Here is an 18,165-nt window from a genome sequence, read left to right as displayed (position 1 = left end):
ATTATACCCCAATAATGTATTTCAAAAATATGCACCACAGGCCAATAACTGAAAACCACCCAAATGCCATCAACAGTAGAACAGAACTGTGGTATATTTCCACAACAGAATACTATATAGCAACAAAAATAAACAATCTACAATAAGCACAACATTTCTGTCATAAAATGGTGAGTGAAAGTCTGACACAGAAGAGTATATAGTATATTATTCTATTTTATGTAAAATTCAAAAACTGGCAAAACTAATTTGTTATTTAAAGTCAAAATGATGGTTGCATGTGGGGGTAGTTGACTAGAAGGGGCACAGAGGAGTTTCTGGAATGCTAATCACATTCTACTTCTTAAGCTGGGTGATGGTATATGACTGGGCTCACCTTATGAATATTTACAAGGCTGCCCACTTACAATATGCATACTTTTGTGTAAATATGGTATATTTTAACAGAGTTTCTTTAAAAATCACCTGTAATCTCAAGGGGGGAAAAGAAAAAAAAACAGAGAAATACCAAATGTCTTTAATTGGGTATTAGTTAAATCATGGAATACACATGGGTAGTAGCCATAGTTGGATAGCCCCCAAACAGCTATTTATCTCTTCCTCTTTCTTAAAGAATGAATCCCGCTCTTAAAAAACATGGTGGGAATCCTGATTAGTCTACGCTAATGGTTTTCAAAGAATAGTTTATAAACTCCTAGGGATCCCCAAGATCCTTTCAAGAAATTTTTAGGTCAAAACTGTACAAAAAAAAAAAAAAACTCGTTAGAATTTTGATTTGGATTACATAGTACTTATGGATCAATGTGCAGAGAAAAGATGTCTTAATAATATTGAGTTTTCAAATCCATGAATGAGATAATTGTTCCTTTTTCTCAGGTCTTTAATTTCACTCAGCAAAGGTTTTGCACTTTTCAGTATACAGGTCTTCCAAATCTTTTATCCAATTTACCCCCAAGTATTTCATATTTTTTATGTTATTGTATAAATCATAATTTTAATTTTTTATTTACTAATGAACAGAAATACAATTGATTTTTCTATATTGATCTTATATCCTGTAGAGTGGTTTCAAGATGTCTTGCAGCTATTGCTTTCAGCGTTTTGGAACACTGCCCTGAAACCAATATAGTATAAAAAAGCCTGAATTGAAAGATCAATGAGGGAAAAGCACAACCAAGACATAATAAATTGTTGTGTTTTAAGCTACTAAGTTCTTAGATGGTTTTGTTATAAAGCTAAAGGGGCTTTACTGGATGTAGTTTAGGTTAATCTGGCTAGTTTTAATTCAGAGGAACTTGTTTCTTCTTGGACTTAAAGGGTTGGGGGCATTAAATCAGAGTTAATTCAATTCTTTTGTCAGAGATTCTCGTCCACTCAAGATAATTGCAGTGTGAGGATAAGTTACACTCTGAGGAAGAGATGGGTCTCTCCTGGGGGTTTCAGACCCTACTACCTGAATATGGGTTTCCCCACTCAAGACCTTAGGTTTCTTCTGTTTCAGTTTTCTTCTACTAGGGCATTCTGCCATAATTCTCAAGTGGTTTGGGCAGGAAAAGGGATTTCAATATAACATCTATAGATAGATATAATCACAGATATAACCATCTATAACAGAATAACCTTTTATTAATAACTGTGTCAGAGATGGTTCTTTTATAAGTTGAATTATAATGAGTGACTGTTATTTCTTTACTATTTAAGGGACACAAAGACTCATTTATCTGACTGATAAAACATCCTGTAACTGAAATGAGCTGAAAATCAAGGCTTTTTAAGCCTATGTAATAATCCACATATATTATATATGAGATTGTTTGTACTTCTAGGAAATTACAGCACAGAGGAAGAACCACAGTAAATCTGGATGTCTGACCTAGCAAAATGGATTAAAGGATCTGGGCCATTCCCAGCATGGAACAAGATGTCTGAGTAGATCATTCTCATACTGAGAGAAATAATACAGTTCTGCTTCCTTAAGATAAAGGGCTAGGAAGGAAGGACAGATAAAAATGTCTACTTAAGGTAGTATCAGCCTTTTGAGGCTTGAGCATTATTATAATAGAGTGACAAACCTGAGTGTCCGAAATCTGACTGGACTACTACTCTGTGTATTTCTATCATTAGCTGCAGTGTTTTCCATAAATAATTAGTAAAGTCCATTTTGAAATATTAGCCAATCTCAGTAGTATTAAGAGAAGTAAGGAAACGAAATTGTTAGAATTTTTTTTAACTTACATTTAAATTTAGAAGAGTATTATTTAATTTGTAAAGAAGAGTGTTTCAGCTAAAACTCACAGCATACCTGAGGGTCAAGACTGGGCTTACATATGCCCTTTCTCACCTAGAGATTTTCCTTCCAGAGCACTTTTCTATTTAAAACCCATAGCATTTTATTTTAACTAGGAAAACCAGGTCATGAGCAAGGAGATTCAACAAAATCTTTCAAAAAAGAATTTTGAAGACAATGTCCTGAGTATCTTTTCACATCTTCCTTTGTATAGAAATACAAATGGTAAAAACTGCAAAGTCAGATTTTGCTCACTACAGTGGGAAAAAAGAACAAAAATGTCTCTTCTATATATTTAGAAATAATATAAACATTTAAAGGTACTGGAAATGAGATGCACCTATAAAGGAAGACAGAAAAAAGTCAATGCTATGTTGAGGCTGCAATTTGACAAAAGTCCAAGATAAATGAGAAACCAGAGACTAATTTGAGAAGATAAAGACATAGTCAAAGGTATTCCAACATAGAAAAAAATGTTGTTGAAAATTAAACTATGAAAACTGTTAAAATAAATTAATTTTAATTCTTTTTTTTTTTTTTTTTGAGACAGAGTCTCACTCTGTTGCCCAGGCTAGAGTGAGTGCCGTGGCATCAGCCTAGCTCACAGCAACCTCAAACTCCTGAACTCAAGCGATCCTCCTGTCTCAGCCTCCCGAGTAGCTGGGACTACAGGCATGCACCATCATGCCCGGCTAATTTTTTCTATATATATTTTTAGCTGTCCATATAATTTCTTTCTATTTTTAGTAGAGATGGGGTCTCGCTCTTGCTCAGGCTGGTCTCGAAGTCCTGAGCTCAAACGATCCGCCCACCTCGGCCTCCCAGAGTGCTAGGATTACAGGCGTGAGCCACCGCGCCCGGCCTTTAATTCTTTAAAAATGGAGGACACAGGCATAATCTATAAATCAGACTAAATCAATATAAGACAAAACTGAGGATGTGATCCAGGGTAGAGGAAAAAAAAAATCAAAACACACTAATACTTTAGTAATAATTCCCGATATTATACTGATTACAATGAACTAGGTAAAGCAAATAGTTAACAATTAAGCTCTAAACAATCTAAGTAAATTCCCAGATCTGTTATGAACTCATTTGCTGACTCTAAGTAATCTTTGTTAAACGTCACTACTCCATTAGAAAACTGAAAACAGTAAAATGATTTTGAATAAAAAGACATAAAGTTTAATACAATCAAATTTTCAAGCATCTGTTACTTCAAATATGTTTTCCATAAACTCTAGTTTTATGAAATGTCCTTCAAAAGGGGGTCTTACAGTCAAATAAGTTGGGTAATTGCTGCAAAATTTTCGCATTTACAGTACTGTGTAATTAGTCAAAATGAACGTTTCTGAGAAGTCTTGCAATAAATAATCTAACATTAATGACTCAGGCACAGCCCACATTTACTTGACTCAGTAGTATTTATTATTCCACAAAACACTTGAAACATATTAATAGTTTAGTAAACATCAAGGTCAGTCTCCCTTTTTTATGATGTTCTATCTTGATGGGCAGTTTTAACTATTACTCACCAATTCTTTTACTGTATTATCACGAGTACAATAACTGATTCAAAATAGAGAAACAATGAAAACACAAAGCCAAGTTAAAAAGGATCTAGTCTCCACTCCTCAAGATTTCTGCAAACACTCTTAGAAGCTCCACAATGATGAACATGATCCTCTGGCAGTGGTGAACTATGCTTTCAAGTGTTAATCTTTTTCATTTTTGCTTCTCCTATGTGGAATGCTCCTCATCCAGATTTCTACCTGCACATTTAGGTCTGAGCTCAAATATTACCTCCTCCAAGAGGTCTTCCCTTACCATCTTACCTAAACTTAGCTTCCCCAACTCCAGCTTACTCAAACATTATATTATACTCTTTGGATTTCTTCTTTTAGCTTATTTGATTACCAGTACAACCCAGTACCCAGAATGGTGCCAGACACATGGTAGATGCTCAATAATTACTTGTTGAATGAATTAACAAACCATATTTTAACAAATAGCTTTCCATTATATATACCTATTAGAATTTAATAAATGTATGCAGAAACAGAAACTAATACTAACGTTTACTATTATTTCAGTCTGAAAATTGAATGTAGCACTTTGTAACTTAATAATTTAAAAATCATGCAAAATCACTTTGTGCGTGCAATAGTTTATTTGTTGAAACACGTCAAAGGTTCTTATCTTCAACTCAAGGAAAGCACATAATTTCTAGTTGTTTGCAGTAACTCAGATTAAAAACAATCCTGATGACCTTTTTTTCAATATTAATAAAACACAGAGCTAGTCATACATTTAGAAAATAAAATCTGCTCAAATTTTTGAAAAGCCTTAGCTACTGAAATGGGTATGAGTTACTTCAGTTAAACTTCAGTCAACTGAACATGAGGACTACTACACAGTAATGGAGTGTAACTTTCTGAGAAGTTAAAAAACAAGAAAAAGAGAAATAATTGCAGTGAATTCTAAATATTAAATAGTAGTGGGAAAAGTGACTACTCAACCCTCCATTTCCTTATTTACTGATCTTATTTTATGAACATATGTTACAGTTCTTACGGACCTAATATACTATTCATAGAGCTGAACAGCTACTCTAATAGGTAAACTAATAAAGAGATAAAGATGGGAGTTTGAGAATGTCTAGATCCAGAGCATTTAACTAGTGGATTGAAGTGGGACTGATTTTGAGACTGAATTATCAAGAATGCACTTTTAATCTCTCCACAGCTACACCATCACACAACAGGCCAACTTCTGGTTTAAGACATCTACACAAAGATCATTAAATTTATCTCCAACAGGGGTTCAAAAATTCCATCACATTCTCCAAGTTCTCCTCAAAGCAACCCAGAGCAATTTCTTTAAACACATAAGGCAATTTTAGCTCTGCTTAAGGCAGACTGTTTTTTATTTTAATCAAAACTACTCTGGACTTGATTGTCATCTGTCTCTACATTTTCCTCACATCATAAAATCTCCAAAATAATCTCTGAATAAGGATCATAAGACCTTCCATTCTTGGCAGACATAACCTATTTTCTAAGTAACAACAATAGCAACAAAATACTCACTAGGTAAAATAATCATGCAAAGCTTTCTACATTAAAAAAAAAAGTTGCCTGGTATAAAATACTTCTGCTTGGTATATACTATGAAATATTAGCCTCAAACTCCCAAATTCAGATAAACAAGAAACCTTAGCATGGACACCTAACTATTTACAAAGCAGCTACCAACAATTCAAGTTAGTGGTTCCAAATTACACTACTACTGTTCTAAAGGGCATAAAATCTAGGTTGTAAACTTGCCTTACATACTCTGAAAGCATTCTATTTATGAAAACGAAAAATCTTATTAAGATTTTATGTATATATTTGCATATATGCAAATGCACATATACATGTATTTTTTTTTTTCTTTTTTAGAAATAGTAGCAGGCTAAAAGTAGACCTTAAAAACTAACTGGTCAACTCCCAGGTATTTAGTGAATTCTGAGAATTGAGAACTGGCTGTGTCAGGACTGGGTTAAGATCATACACAATAAATAAAATATTTCTAAAAGTATATTTGTTCCAGTTTTAAGGAGGATGCTGTGTATTTTAATTTGGCATCAAGGAACACAACCAACCAGAAAAAATAAAATAAAATGAATGAGCAACTGGTCCAACCTGATGGGGGCAATTTTAATAACCTAATCTGCAAAGCCAGAATAAAGTTTTAAAAAGTGAACATTAGCTTCTCTACATAATCCAGGTTAAGCAGAAAACTATACTCAATACATATATGTGGTTTGACAAACTCTATTTTGAAGAGAAATGACCCAAAGACCTCCTGTAATTATTCACTAGGCTAAATTTTTAGAACATTTTTATTTTAGCATTTTTCAAACTACAATTATAATTTCAGTCTCCATCAGAATCAAGATTTTGCCTACATTCCACTACATATTGTGTTATCATTCCTCTCTTCATTAAAAAAAAAAACCCAAATAGCTTAAAGAATTACAATAAATTGCCATCAAATAATCTAATTGCCTATTATTAGGTTTCTAAATAATGCCAATATAGTCTTTTGTCCAAATCTACTGTCATCAAAATAAGTTCTACCAACTCCAGTAATTATTTTACTGAATAAAAGTTAATTTTAAATGGGAGCTAATTTGAATGATGAGGCTTTGAATAAGATAATCAGTATAATGTACACAGAGAAGAATGACCACGTCTTACCTTTATCAGTTGTTACTTTTTCTATACATCTGAAAGAAATAAGAATTAAACAATAAATGAACAACCTTGTACATTTCCTTAAAACATAAAATATTTATCTCTTTCAGGTTCACCTATAGAGTAATGTAGAAAGCATCTAGAGCAGCTGTCATAAAACAGAACATTCAACAGTGATGCAAATATTCTATATCTGCACTGTCCAGTATGGTAGTCACATATGGCTATTGAGCACTTGAAATAGTTAGTGTAACTGAGGAATTGAATTTTTTAATTTTTGTTGATGTAAATTTAAATAGCCACATGTGGCTACCCAACAGCACAGAGCTAGGGTATCATTAAAAAAAAAACAAACAAAACTTGTTTTTAACTGTAAAAAGTTATTACGACTATTGCTAATTTTATTATATTAAGTAGTTATATAAGAAAATGCTCTTATTTTACAGAAGTGCACTAAGTAGGGGTGAAATGACATATTGTTTGGGATGTGCTCTAAAATACTTCTGCCAAAAAAGGGAGAAGGATAGACATAGCAAGTATGGCAAAGCTCAATAACTGCTGGATAGGTGATAAATACACTGAAGTTTCATCATATAATTTTCTTTACTTTGTATATATTCAAAAACTTTTATAATAAAAATTTAATAAACTTTTTGAAAGTCCCCAAAATTACATTTATTAAACCCAAATCAAAATCTATTTCTAAAAAGGCAGACCCCACAAATATCCTCACAAATAAATATAACTTGCACTTTACAAATTAAACAGCAATAGTAAAGAGCTTAAAGTGCCATACCCTACAGATTAAAAACAAAGTATTACCATGTTTCTAATTTGGAAAATTTTCTATCATACATAACTGGTAAGGACAGTATAATAAATTCCCCCATACCTACTGCTCAAATTCAAAAGTCAACATGCCTTGGATCTTTATCATAAAGATGTGATACAGTATCTCTAAGTAGTATAAAGTCTTTTAGTTGTTTTTCCCCCTCCCACAAGTAAACCTAATACATTGAAGACCCTTTTGTGTTACAAAAAAATGCCCAAGCAAATACATAAGCCATAGAATACTGCAAAATCTGTTCCCTTCAGAAAGAATAGATATCATTTCTTGTTCATATATTTTTCAAAAGCTTGGTGTTATTTTAAGTTATATTTCCAATGTCCCAATTGACAAGATAACTGCTAACCATTGTAACTTTAAATAAAAGCTAAAGTAATTGCTAAATTTTTGAAACATTATACAATAAGCTTTCCAAAAACCTTTTAAAATGGTCCAATGGTTCTATTACCATACTAATTACTTTAGGATCACAATCACTCAGAATTTCAATTTTGTACAATTGAAGCCCTCTCCAAAGGGCGATGTTTTTTCAAATCAGAATGCTACTACCTCTTCATCCTCACTATCCATGACCCTCAAAAAGAAAATATCAAGAAAATGTCACCTGAGGGTTTATTACTACTTTTAGTAGTATACCAAAAATGGAACACCATACATCAGAAAATAGAGCAATACTCTCCTTCATCTGTAATTCATCTGAACGTGAAGGAAGACCTCTAAAAACATTAGCTAATATAGTTACTCAATAGCTAAATTTAAGTTCTAAAAAGTATCTATTACTGAAGTTTTAAGTTCTAAAATGCACTGGGTAAACAGGATATATTATAAGGCAGAATGAAAAGTCGTTATTTCGCATTTTAACCTAATCTTAGTTTGACAATTTCACTGTTTCCATATTAGCAGAAAGCATGGATATTTTAACTTATAAAACAGAAAAAATTATATCTGAAAACTACCATACCAATGCTATCATGTTTCTTGTGGAATATATTTATTAAAAAACTTAAACATTTCAATGTGAAAAGAAGTTGTTATAAACTTAAGAAAGTTTAGAAAAACTGCAAGTTAGTCAACTATAAAGCTCATTTCATAAATTCACAAAATATCAATTATAGATGAAGCAGATCTAAAGAAGTGACTTGCCCAAGGTCACCGAGTGAGTGTACAAAGTAAGATGGACTTGAAATTTTCTGACTTAAGTCTAATATTTTTTTCCACTATATAATCTTGCCTTCCAATGGGGAAAGAGGTTTCAATCAATCCAAACCTATGTATTTATTGATCTTTTAAGCTATTTTATATTTTACTATTTCTTTAATCAAGAGAATGAAATGTAGGGTTACACAGCTGATTACTAAGATGTTATATGGGAAAAAGCTAGGATATAAAAAAAGGACCTGAATGGAACAGGTAATTAATATAGAAATTAAATTTCTTACACTTCTGTTTTAAACTTATCATAACGTTATTTGGAAAATGCAGATTAATCAAAGTCAGAGGACACCTGACCCTGCAGGGTTCAGTACACTGATACTCAAAACATCTTGCAATGTAATGTCTTAAAGGATTAAATTAAGCAGTAAAAAACAGTTTTAAAATGTATTTTATCACTGAAAATATATAAACTATGCACACGTTTGACAAACCTCCAGTAATCAATGCATCTTGCCCTTATCCCTCAAGGTCCTTGAAGAAAGGGCCATGTCTCAGTTTTCTTTCTACCTCTAAGTTCAGCATAGTAAAAAGCCCAGTTACTACTCAAAGGTTTGCCAAGCTGAAATGCTTTAGGACTCCTTTGATTTCCAGGCCATGGAGTAAGCTGAAACTGTGTAACAAAAACACTGTCATGATGAAAATTTGTTTTAACAATCTGATCAAAGTTGTATAATTTTAAATACACGGTCAAAAGATAATTATAGGGCTGAAAGAAAGTAAGAACACCAACTGCAGAGCTTGGATAAGGGAAGAAAAAAAATCTTTATCACTATCTTTCATGAAATCAAATGATAAGAGTGATTTTTTTCCACCTCACAAGAAATATTGTGGAGACAAAACTGAAGGGATTAAGTCATCTTCGTCTAAGTTCATTTGTAACATTTATATGGTGGAAGTAAAGAGTCACTAATGCTTTTTGTCTGGAGTTATAGAAAAATTAAATCATGACGGCAGGTAAAATTACCACTCTAGGTACAATTATCTTTAAGAGATATAGGCATATTTAACTATCAAGTGGTAGGTGAGAATGGAAGGCAATTTTAAAAATATTTTAAGTATTACCCTCTCTAGGTATGGTAATAGAAAAAAATGAAAACATTCTATTTTGCAGAATCTACATGAAAAAAAAAATCACCACAAACCACTCATACATCTAGCATGCTACCATTCCTCGACATAGTAACTTTTACTTGGTATTTACTATGTACCAGGTATTGTGCTAAGTGCTTCCAATGCCGTGTTTAACTCTCACAAACTCAAGTTGTAGGGATTACCCCCTATAGATAAGGAAACTGAGGCACAGGTAGGTTAAGAAATTTGTCCAAGGAATTTATATCCAAATAAGTAAATGACATATATCTTTCCAAACTTATAAGAGAGTAAACATAGTGTAAATATGAAATGCATCTACAGCAATTAGAATTCTAATTGCAGCCCAACGATTTGTAAGTGCAGATTATTTTTTTGTCCACAGAGGAACTGTAGTTTACACAATAAATTCTCTCAATTATGTTAACTTAAATGACATTCAAAAATTTGAAAGCGTAGCTAATACCACAATAGGACTACCTTTCAATTTTATTCCTCTTTCTGAGAGGCCTGTAAAGCAAACGTGCCAAGTGACAGACTTAACTCCTAATTTTGGAACAGGTCTGCTTCAAGCTTTAAATCTGCTGGGTCTAGTGTAAGCCCAACCATGCCATTGTATCTACTGGGGGCGGGGGGAAGAGGAACACTTAAAACTGACATATACGCCCGCCCTTTCAATTTTCCCTGCCTTGTCTAATTTTTTTCACTTGAAAGTCAAAGGACATAAATGATGTTTCCAGTAATGAATTCAACAGCTAATATGATTAATTTCTAAAATTTACAAATTTGCATGCTTTAGTATTCTTAACATCTGAACATTATTTATGCTTCTGGCCACCTGTTCATGGTTCCTCTATTAACCTCTAGGTAATAAAGGAATTCCTCTCCTGAGTTTAAGGATGAAGTTTCTACATTAAAATATATGTATAAACAAAGACAGAACACATGCTACTTCGTAAAAACAAAAATTAAATAATATTCATCTAATTTTGCTATTATGAAATACTCTATACTGATAATCAGCAGAGCCACGTTTTTACCCCAACCATAAGTATCAGATTTCTAAGAATGAAAACTGATGTGAAAATTTAGAAGAGTGGAAAAAGCTACATAAACATACTAATACAATTAGCTCTTGAGCTAATTAATGGGAAGAGGGGAGAACATTTTTGAAGGCTAGGATCGTGCTCTGAATTTCCTAATGGGGATGTGATGTAATACTGGAGAGCCGCCGAAGGGAAAGGGACAGGCTGACAAAGAGGGTGCAGATGCCACAGTGAGGGATAAGCCCGTGGGCAGCAGGAAAGAGGTGGGTCACTAGGAACCAGGAGGGGTGTACCCTACAGAGAATGACTTCAGGGAGTGGGGAAGTGGCCCCACGGGCAGAGGGCACCGGGAGCAGAGAGGAGGGGTGCAGAAAGCTCACGGGGAAACGGTGTGACATCTGGCGTGCTGAGCCGGCAGGGGGCAGCGCAGGCAGGGTGTCACGTGGAGTGGGCGCTACGGGAGCCGAGAGGCTTGCGTGCGGACAGAGGGGGGTCTTTCCCACCGCCTGAAAGACTGCGTTACTCACAGGAGTCGCGGACTCTTCTTGCCCTGAACTGGAGACGGGGACTTCGTGGCCTGGGGCTGCTGCCCTGGGACGTCGAGAGGCCTGGCGCTGGGGCTGCTTCTCCGCCGGCGAGGATACTCGGCCTTCCTCCGGCGGGACACTGCAGCGGCGGCGGCGGCGGCGGCGGCGGCCGCAGCGGCCCGGCCTCTGTCCCGACCACCCCTTAGCACGCGGCTGCTAGTGGTCCCTGCAGGCGCCGCCGCCGCCGCCTCAAGGGGCGGTTGTAGGGGCTCCTCCGGAGCCGCCTTGGCCGCCGCCGCCTCTCCCCCTTCCTGATCCTGCTGCTCCGGGGGTCTCGGCTCTTCCGTCTCCCCCGGCATCGGGGCTTGTCCGTCCCCCACCCCCTCGTCCCAGACGACGGAGGCGGAGGTAGCGGCGGCCGCGGCGCTACTCCCCCCGCCCCCCTCGCCTCCCGGAGCGTCCGGCTCACTCTCACCCTGCGCTCCTCTTTGCCCCCCTCCCCTCCGCCCGGCTCCGAGGGCGCCCCCCCCGCCCCCTGCCACTCAAGGTCCGCTACCGCTGGCGGCGCGCGCGCGCCCGCCACAGACGCTCAGCGGTCCAATTGGAGAGGTGGAAGGGCTTCCTTGCCCCGCCCCTCGCGGTCTCACACGCAGCGACGTACCAGGTTCCTTCCCCCGCCCCTTGCTTCAACCAATCAGGAAACGGCTCCAAGGGAGCGCGCGAGGTTTTCTTCCCCGCGCACCCGTTCTCACCGTTAAACGGCTGCGTCTCGCGACAATCCCAAAGTGACCTTTTTCCCCCCCTCTGAAGTTCACTGCGCGTTAGGGGCAGTGGGAGGGGCAGGTCTCGCCAGGGAGGTGGGTGGGAAGAAAACGCACCTCTTTCCCCGCCTCACGCGCATCCTTGATTGGCTGCGCGCGCACCTGCCTCCCTAAGGCGCCGCGAATGCCACAAGGGCGCTTTCTATCCTTCTTCCTTAGGCCGCAAAAGTAGCCTGGGTGTTCTTCCGCTTCCACCCCGACCTCACTTTCCTGTCTCTGGCCTTCCTGTCCCTAGCGCCGCCAGGTCTTGCGGGAAGAAGAGGGTAATATTTTTGCGCTGTCGCTTCTCCTTTAAGAAAAAAAAACCCCGTCGGCTGCCGGATGAAAGTCTCTGAAAAAATGGCGGCGATAGAATGGAGGTGGGGGTTGTGGGCAACGAAGACCCGCCTCCGGGCGCATGCGCGCGGTTAACTAAGCCAAGGGCATTCTGGGAGATGAAGTCCTATTTATACTATGCTTGAGGAGAAAAGATAGGAAGCCGGAGGTGGAGAGGATGCTGGGAGGTTTTGACTGATTCACGAGGAGAAAAGTAGTTTACTCTTCGCAGTTCCAGTTTATTTTTTCAGGGAGGCAGTGTTTCCGGGTTAGGCCACGACGGCTGCCTTATATCCGGGCTCAAATGTTGAGCCAATCGCTGGTCAGGACAGCTTGGGAGGGTTTTTCCTACTTTCTTTATAACTTGGCGTTGGCGTAGTTTTTCCGGGGTGGCCACTTAATAGCCCTTACTCACCTTGGTTAGGTCAGGTGACACCTCTGGAACTGGCTAGCGTTCATGTCTACGGTGGTATTCGTCTCGTTATCGAGCGTCTGACCCACTCACTTGTGAGCCCTTGGAACTCAGGGCCTGAATCTGGTTCCGTCGGGTTCTCGGGGCCCTAGCACAATGCCCACTACTCAGTTGGCTCTTAATAAAATCTGTGAAACGAATTGTAAAGTTGTTTTCTTAGTAAACGTTGGGGCATCAAGGAGCTGGCATCTGTTGCTTAATGTGGCTATGGTCCCTGACCTGGAGGGCGGGGTGAAGAATTGTTAGCGTGACTCTGGTAACTTACACAGAGAAGCTGAAGGTTTCTGTCTAGCTTCCCGCCCGGAAGCCACCTGCTTCTGCGGTTTATGAATGTTTCTGCTACACAGGAAGCACAGTCGGGACAGTAGCTTTATCAGAAATTACTTTTTTGCCCACTGGCATGTGCAACTAAGTTGTCTTCCTGGTGCATGAAATGGAGTTTCCATTTGCTCATCTCCAAGTTACGGTCGGTGATGCAGTGGGCCTCTTCCATTCCTTCCTTTCATCCATTATAATGAACGGTTAAATAAAGCATCTGGGGTTAAAAGCTCCAGAAGAAAGAAGATGGAAACAGGACCTGGGGATCCAATTCTAAATTTCACATTAATCATTTAAACAGTAGACCAATGCTGAAGTACATTTTTCCTTCCAGTATTTTGACTAGTTAACACTTTAAGATTAGGCAGATGTTTTATATTCTCTACTGAGTGTTTTGCACTTTCACAGGGCTAATGTCATTTTCAGTTATAATAATTGTGGCATAGTGTCAATGGGAATTTTTTCAAACTGCATTGAGCAGATTTTTGGAACAGCACTGACATCCAATGGCTGCTCAAAGTAATACAGAAGGGGAAATCTTTCCCCCCCCCCCCCCAAAAAAAAAGTCTTAGAAACACAATGGAATGGAGAATTGGAGAATGAATGATTCTTTTGAAAAAAAGACCACTGTGTTGTAGAAAAAAGATCACAGACTTTGGAGTCAAATCTGGATTGTATAATAGTAAGTAGCAAAGCTACCAATTAATTATTATCTTGGCAAGTTACTATTCCTTCAACCTATTTCACCACTGGTAAAAATGGAGATAAAATCTATTTCCCAGCGCCATATTTATAGTTCTTTATATTGTTACAGTAAGTGTTACAGCGAGTGGTCCCGAGGATAAACCGAGCGGCACACGGAGAGTCGGAAAATCAAGGTTTATTCGCCAGCGGGTTCAGAGGGGTCTCGCCACCAAATTTTGAGCCCAAGTCTACCCAATTTTTCCCACTTTTACTAAGTTGGGGTGATCCAAGGGGTGGGGTCTCAGGTGACTAACGCCTGCCAGGTAATAGTTGATGTGTCAGGTAATAGGTTAGTATTATGTTGATGCACCAGGTAATAGAGTAGTTGCTGCACCAGGTAATAGGTTTAGTGTTATGCTGATGTGCCAAGTAATAGGTTTAGTGTTATGCTGATGTGCCAGGTAATAGACTAGTTGATGGGCCAGGTGTTAGGTTAGTATTATGCTGATGCAGTCTTCCGTGATGGGTGGGGGGTTTCCGGTGGCTGCTGTGCTGAGTAATAGATGGAGGTTTTCCTTATCAATATAGTGCATTCTCACAGTAGGCCTTTTGTAAATGTTTTATTCAAGGTGGAACAAAATCACAGTGCTAAAAAAGGTGAAAAGCTAACCCCCAGTGTCACTTTTCAGAGAAAGTGCTATAAGGCAATGTAACCAGCCAGGGATTATACTTAATTAAGATGTCCTCAGTTAAGCAACTGGTATATTAAATCTTCCAGCTTCATTCTTCATGATCCCTATATATGTTTACATTTTGGACCACTGAATAAGCTAGGCCCTGAGAATGCAAACATGAATTATTTCTGCCCTACTTTTAAAGGATTTACAATCTGTGCAGGAAATTACCTGCACAAAAGCAGGTAAATATAAATTCTGAATAATCAAGTAAATAAAGAGAGCAAAATGAACTGGATGCTGGTTAACTCTGATGAAAATTTTAAGAAGGAGACCATTCCTCTATGGTCAGTCCCCCAGCTTCACAGAAAAAAAGAAAAAAACAACAACAGATGCTCAGTTACAGTGGGACACCTATACTTGGGAAAAACACAAGTGTAAATCTGCCATGCCAATGAATTCAAGATAAATCTTGGCACATAGTAGGTGCTCAAATTTTGTAAAATTAATTTTGAATCTTTATGACCCTGCCCAATGCACTACCAGAACTCAAATATTACTACTTGCCTTTCTTTGTCAATCTCATCTTTAAAACTGATCTACCAAAAAAAAAAAAAGAAGAAGAAGAAGAAATTCACCAAATCAAAAGAGAGGAAGTGCTAAGCAAATACAGGAACCAAAAAAGGTTTGTAGAGGCTGCTCTACACTGTCTCATTCAGTTCCTTTGCGGTCCTTGCCTTCAGCACATGCCAAAGGAGTTCCTCACAACGTGTGAGACAAGGGCATCTTGGATGTGGGACAATGGAAGAGTTGGGTGAGTAAGGAGTTTCTTGGCGGAGAAACTCTGAGGGAATGAAGACTTGGCTCCCCTCTCCATGTGCGGTAGGGGATACTTCTAGCCAGACTGAGAGTAGTACTGGAAGATTTTATTTTTACTTCTCTTCTCAACCCAACCAAGGGGGAAGCTTGAGGATCTATGATTGTTTTGAGGAACTGTGGGTTCACTGTTTGCAGTGGCAAAATAGGCAAGAGTTTGGTGCTAACCACAGAGTAAACTCTTAACAAATGCCTTTGTACTGAATTGTAATTGAAATTGTCATTTTGTTATGGCCGTTTTTCTTCTTGGGATCTCCAGTAGCTAGGCACACACAGCTAGGCAACAACAGAGATTTGATTTGGAGAGAAAAAGAAAGAAAAGGGGTGGGGGTGTTCATAGGAAAATGGAATAGAAGTACAAGAATGAGGGTTCTGCAGAGGTTGGAGAAAGGCCAGGGTGGTTTCATTTGTTCCATTGTTTTAGTATTAAATCAAGAAGTCAGCACTCTAACTCCAGTGATTTTGTTGCTAAGCTTTTTATTCAGAGGAATTCTGAAGGAACAGATTACTATGGCCTGAAAATATGATGCCTCTTTCCTCTCTACAACAATTAAAACCAGCAGTGGAACTATTAGCCACATTACCCAGAGAGGTCCCTCATTTCAAACCTTTGGAATAATGTAAGGTTTCTCATTCTTGGGATTCATTCCGTAACCTTTGCCAACTTTTGTTGCCAGCATCCTAACTAACATTGAGTCACTAACCTTTACCCAAATTCCAAGTTGTATTAATTCCACAGTGTCCTGGGTTTGTGTGTGTTTGGGGTAGGGGGTGTCAAAAGTGCAAATAACAACTATAACAGAGATATCTTGCACGTTGTCTTTTTAAAAAAATTGTTTGGGGCATAATTTTAAAGCTGGAGAAACAGCTTTAAGAGGAAGGAAAAAGGGCAAATAACAGGAGGGAAGAGATGTTAATGAAGAGAACATCGTGGTGTTTAATAAATATTGAACTGTATTGGAGGTAAAGTCTATTTTGATACTAGGATAGACTATATTTAGGACTTGGGGTAGAATCTAAATTCTATTCATCTGTATGTTGGGGGAATCTGAAGTTTTGCTAGGATTCTTTTTTTTTTTTTTTTGATACCTAATGGTTTCCAGGCACTTAATTCAAAAAGGAACTAATACTTATTCAGTGACTTAGGCTAAAACTAGACATTTTTACATATGTATGTTAATGCCTGCAGCAACCCTCTGAAATAGGTATTATTCACTTTTTTTTTCAGATGACAAAACTAAGAAAAACAAAATAACTTGTTGAATGTTACTCTCAGGAGCACCTCACACCAAAACTAGTTAAGCTACAAGGTGTTTTCCTATTTTAGAAGTGTATTGGTTCAGATGTTCTAGCCAATGGAATAATCCAGATAAGAAAAAAAGTGTATAGTTTTGCATTTCTTTTTTTTTTTTTTTTTTTTTTTTTTTTGAGACAGAGTCTCACTCTGTTGCCCAGGCTAGAGTGAGTGCCGTGGTGTCAGCCTAGCTGACAGCAACCTCAAACTCCTGGGCTCAAGCGATCCTCCTGTCTCAGTCTCCCGAGTAGGTGGGACTACAAGCATGCGCCACCATGCCCGGCTAATTTTTTCTATATATAGTTTTAGTTGTCCAGATAATTTCTTTCTATTTTTAGTAGAGACAGGGTCTCGCTCTTGCTCAGGCTGGTCTCGAACTCCTGTCCTCGAGCCATCCTCCCGCCTCGGCCTCCCAGAGTGCTAAGATTACAGGCATGAGCCACCGCGCCCGGCCTAACTTTGCCTTTCTTGAGCAGGATGGATGTTAGTGAAATCTTGTCCAAAAATGTAGAAAGCTCCAAGCAGCCTGGAAACTAACACTTGTGTAGATTATCCAATTGGCTAACGTCTCAATAGGCTATTGATGGTTACACTTCAAAAGTTTCTTCAAATTGTCATCAGTCCAATAACTTGCCCTGGACTTTGGGTGGATCTTTCTTCTCACATGCAGAGAAATAGCATTGAGAACATATTATCTCAGGTAAGCAAATATTTCCTCTCTGCAGTACTGCTTCAGAGAATAGCAGCTTGTATCCACCCAGAAGTTTTACCTACACCCTCATTATATGGAGATGATAGATACAGAAGAACCAGGAGCAAGCTCTGGCTCAGAATGAGATCTTTACAACCCAAGGGACCTCGCTTTACTCCTTTCGTGTTAATGTTGATATTATTTGATTTCCACAGGTAAAGGACTACAGAGAAGAACTGAGGAGTTTTCAGTCTAGTACTCCCCCCCCACTCCAGTAATCCCATATTTGTCATACTGAAATTAGTCATCTTCAAATTACAGAATCTGGCAAAAGGCATAACGTCAGACTGTTGGTGATATGCACACTCACAGGAAACAGGAAGAGAAAGGCCTGTTAACTCGTGACCCAGAAAGGGGAGTTTTATTAACTTTGCTTAGCTGGTGCTTCTGAGGGTAACTCACTGCTCCTAGTGGTCTGGTCTCCTCCCTCCCCTATTCTGTGTTATAAAATGGCTTTTTATTTTGAATTCAGTAGGATCTTGAACTGCTGGTTGGAACAAAGCTTAGAAAATAGAAAAGAAAGGGCCTCTATCTTAATTGAGAGGTACAGAATAAAAATTTGGAATTCTGAGATTTGGCTAATAAAATTCTGAGACAAAGTTTTACTTCCTCTTTCTGCCTTAGTTTTCTTTCCTTTACTTTGTTCTTCTTTGTAAAAAATCTTTTATTGTAGAGAATTTTAAAATATGCAAAAGTACCAGAAATAGT

At 38.1% G+C, this 18,165-nt stretch overlaps 2 protein-coding genes across 3 annotated transcripts in view; one reads left to right on the top strand and one right to left on the bottom strand.

Annotated features, from left to right (window-relative positions):
- ZFP91 (ZFP91 zinc finger protein, atypical E3 ubiquitin ligase) overlaps positions 1-12,371 on the bottom strand; it is a 40,859-nt gene extending 28,488 nt beyond the window's left edge. For both annotated transcript variants that reach the window (XM_069471433.1, XM_069471435.1), the window contains exons 1-2: positions 11,253-12,371; positions 6,532-6,560 (exon numbers count right to left, since the gene is read on the bottom strand). In XM_069471433.1, the coding sequence (XP_069327534.1) occupies positions 6,532-6,560; positions 11,253-11,611 (388 nt within the window). In that variant the 5' untranslated portion in view covers positions 11,612-12,371. The remainder of the gene's footprint in view (positions 1-6,531; positions 6,561-11,252) is intronic.
- A 2,923-nt stretch (positions 12,372-15,294) lies between these two features.
- Positions 15,295-18,165, top strand: part of LPXN (leupaxin) — a 33,053-nt gene continuing 30,182 nt past the window's right edge. The window contains exon 1 of the mRNA XM_069471436.1: positions 15,295-15,350. Within this exon, the coding sequence (XP_069327537.1) occupies positions 15,338-15,350 (13 nt within the window). The 5' untranslated portion in view covers positions 15,295-15,337. The remainder of the gene's footprint in view (positions 15,351-18,165) is intronic.

Source organism: Eulemur rufifrons, chromosome 6, assembly GCF_041146395.1.
Source record: "Eulemur rufifrons isolate Redbay chromosome 6, OSU_ERuf_1, whole genome shotgun sequence".
Lineage (NCBI taxonomy): Eukaryota > Metazoa > Chordata > Mammalia > Primates > Lemuridae > Eulemur > Eulemur rufifrons.
This window is presented reverse-complemented; position numbering and strand designations above follow the sequence as displayed.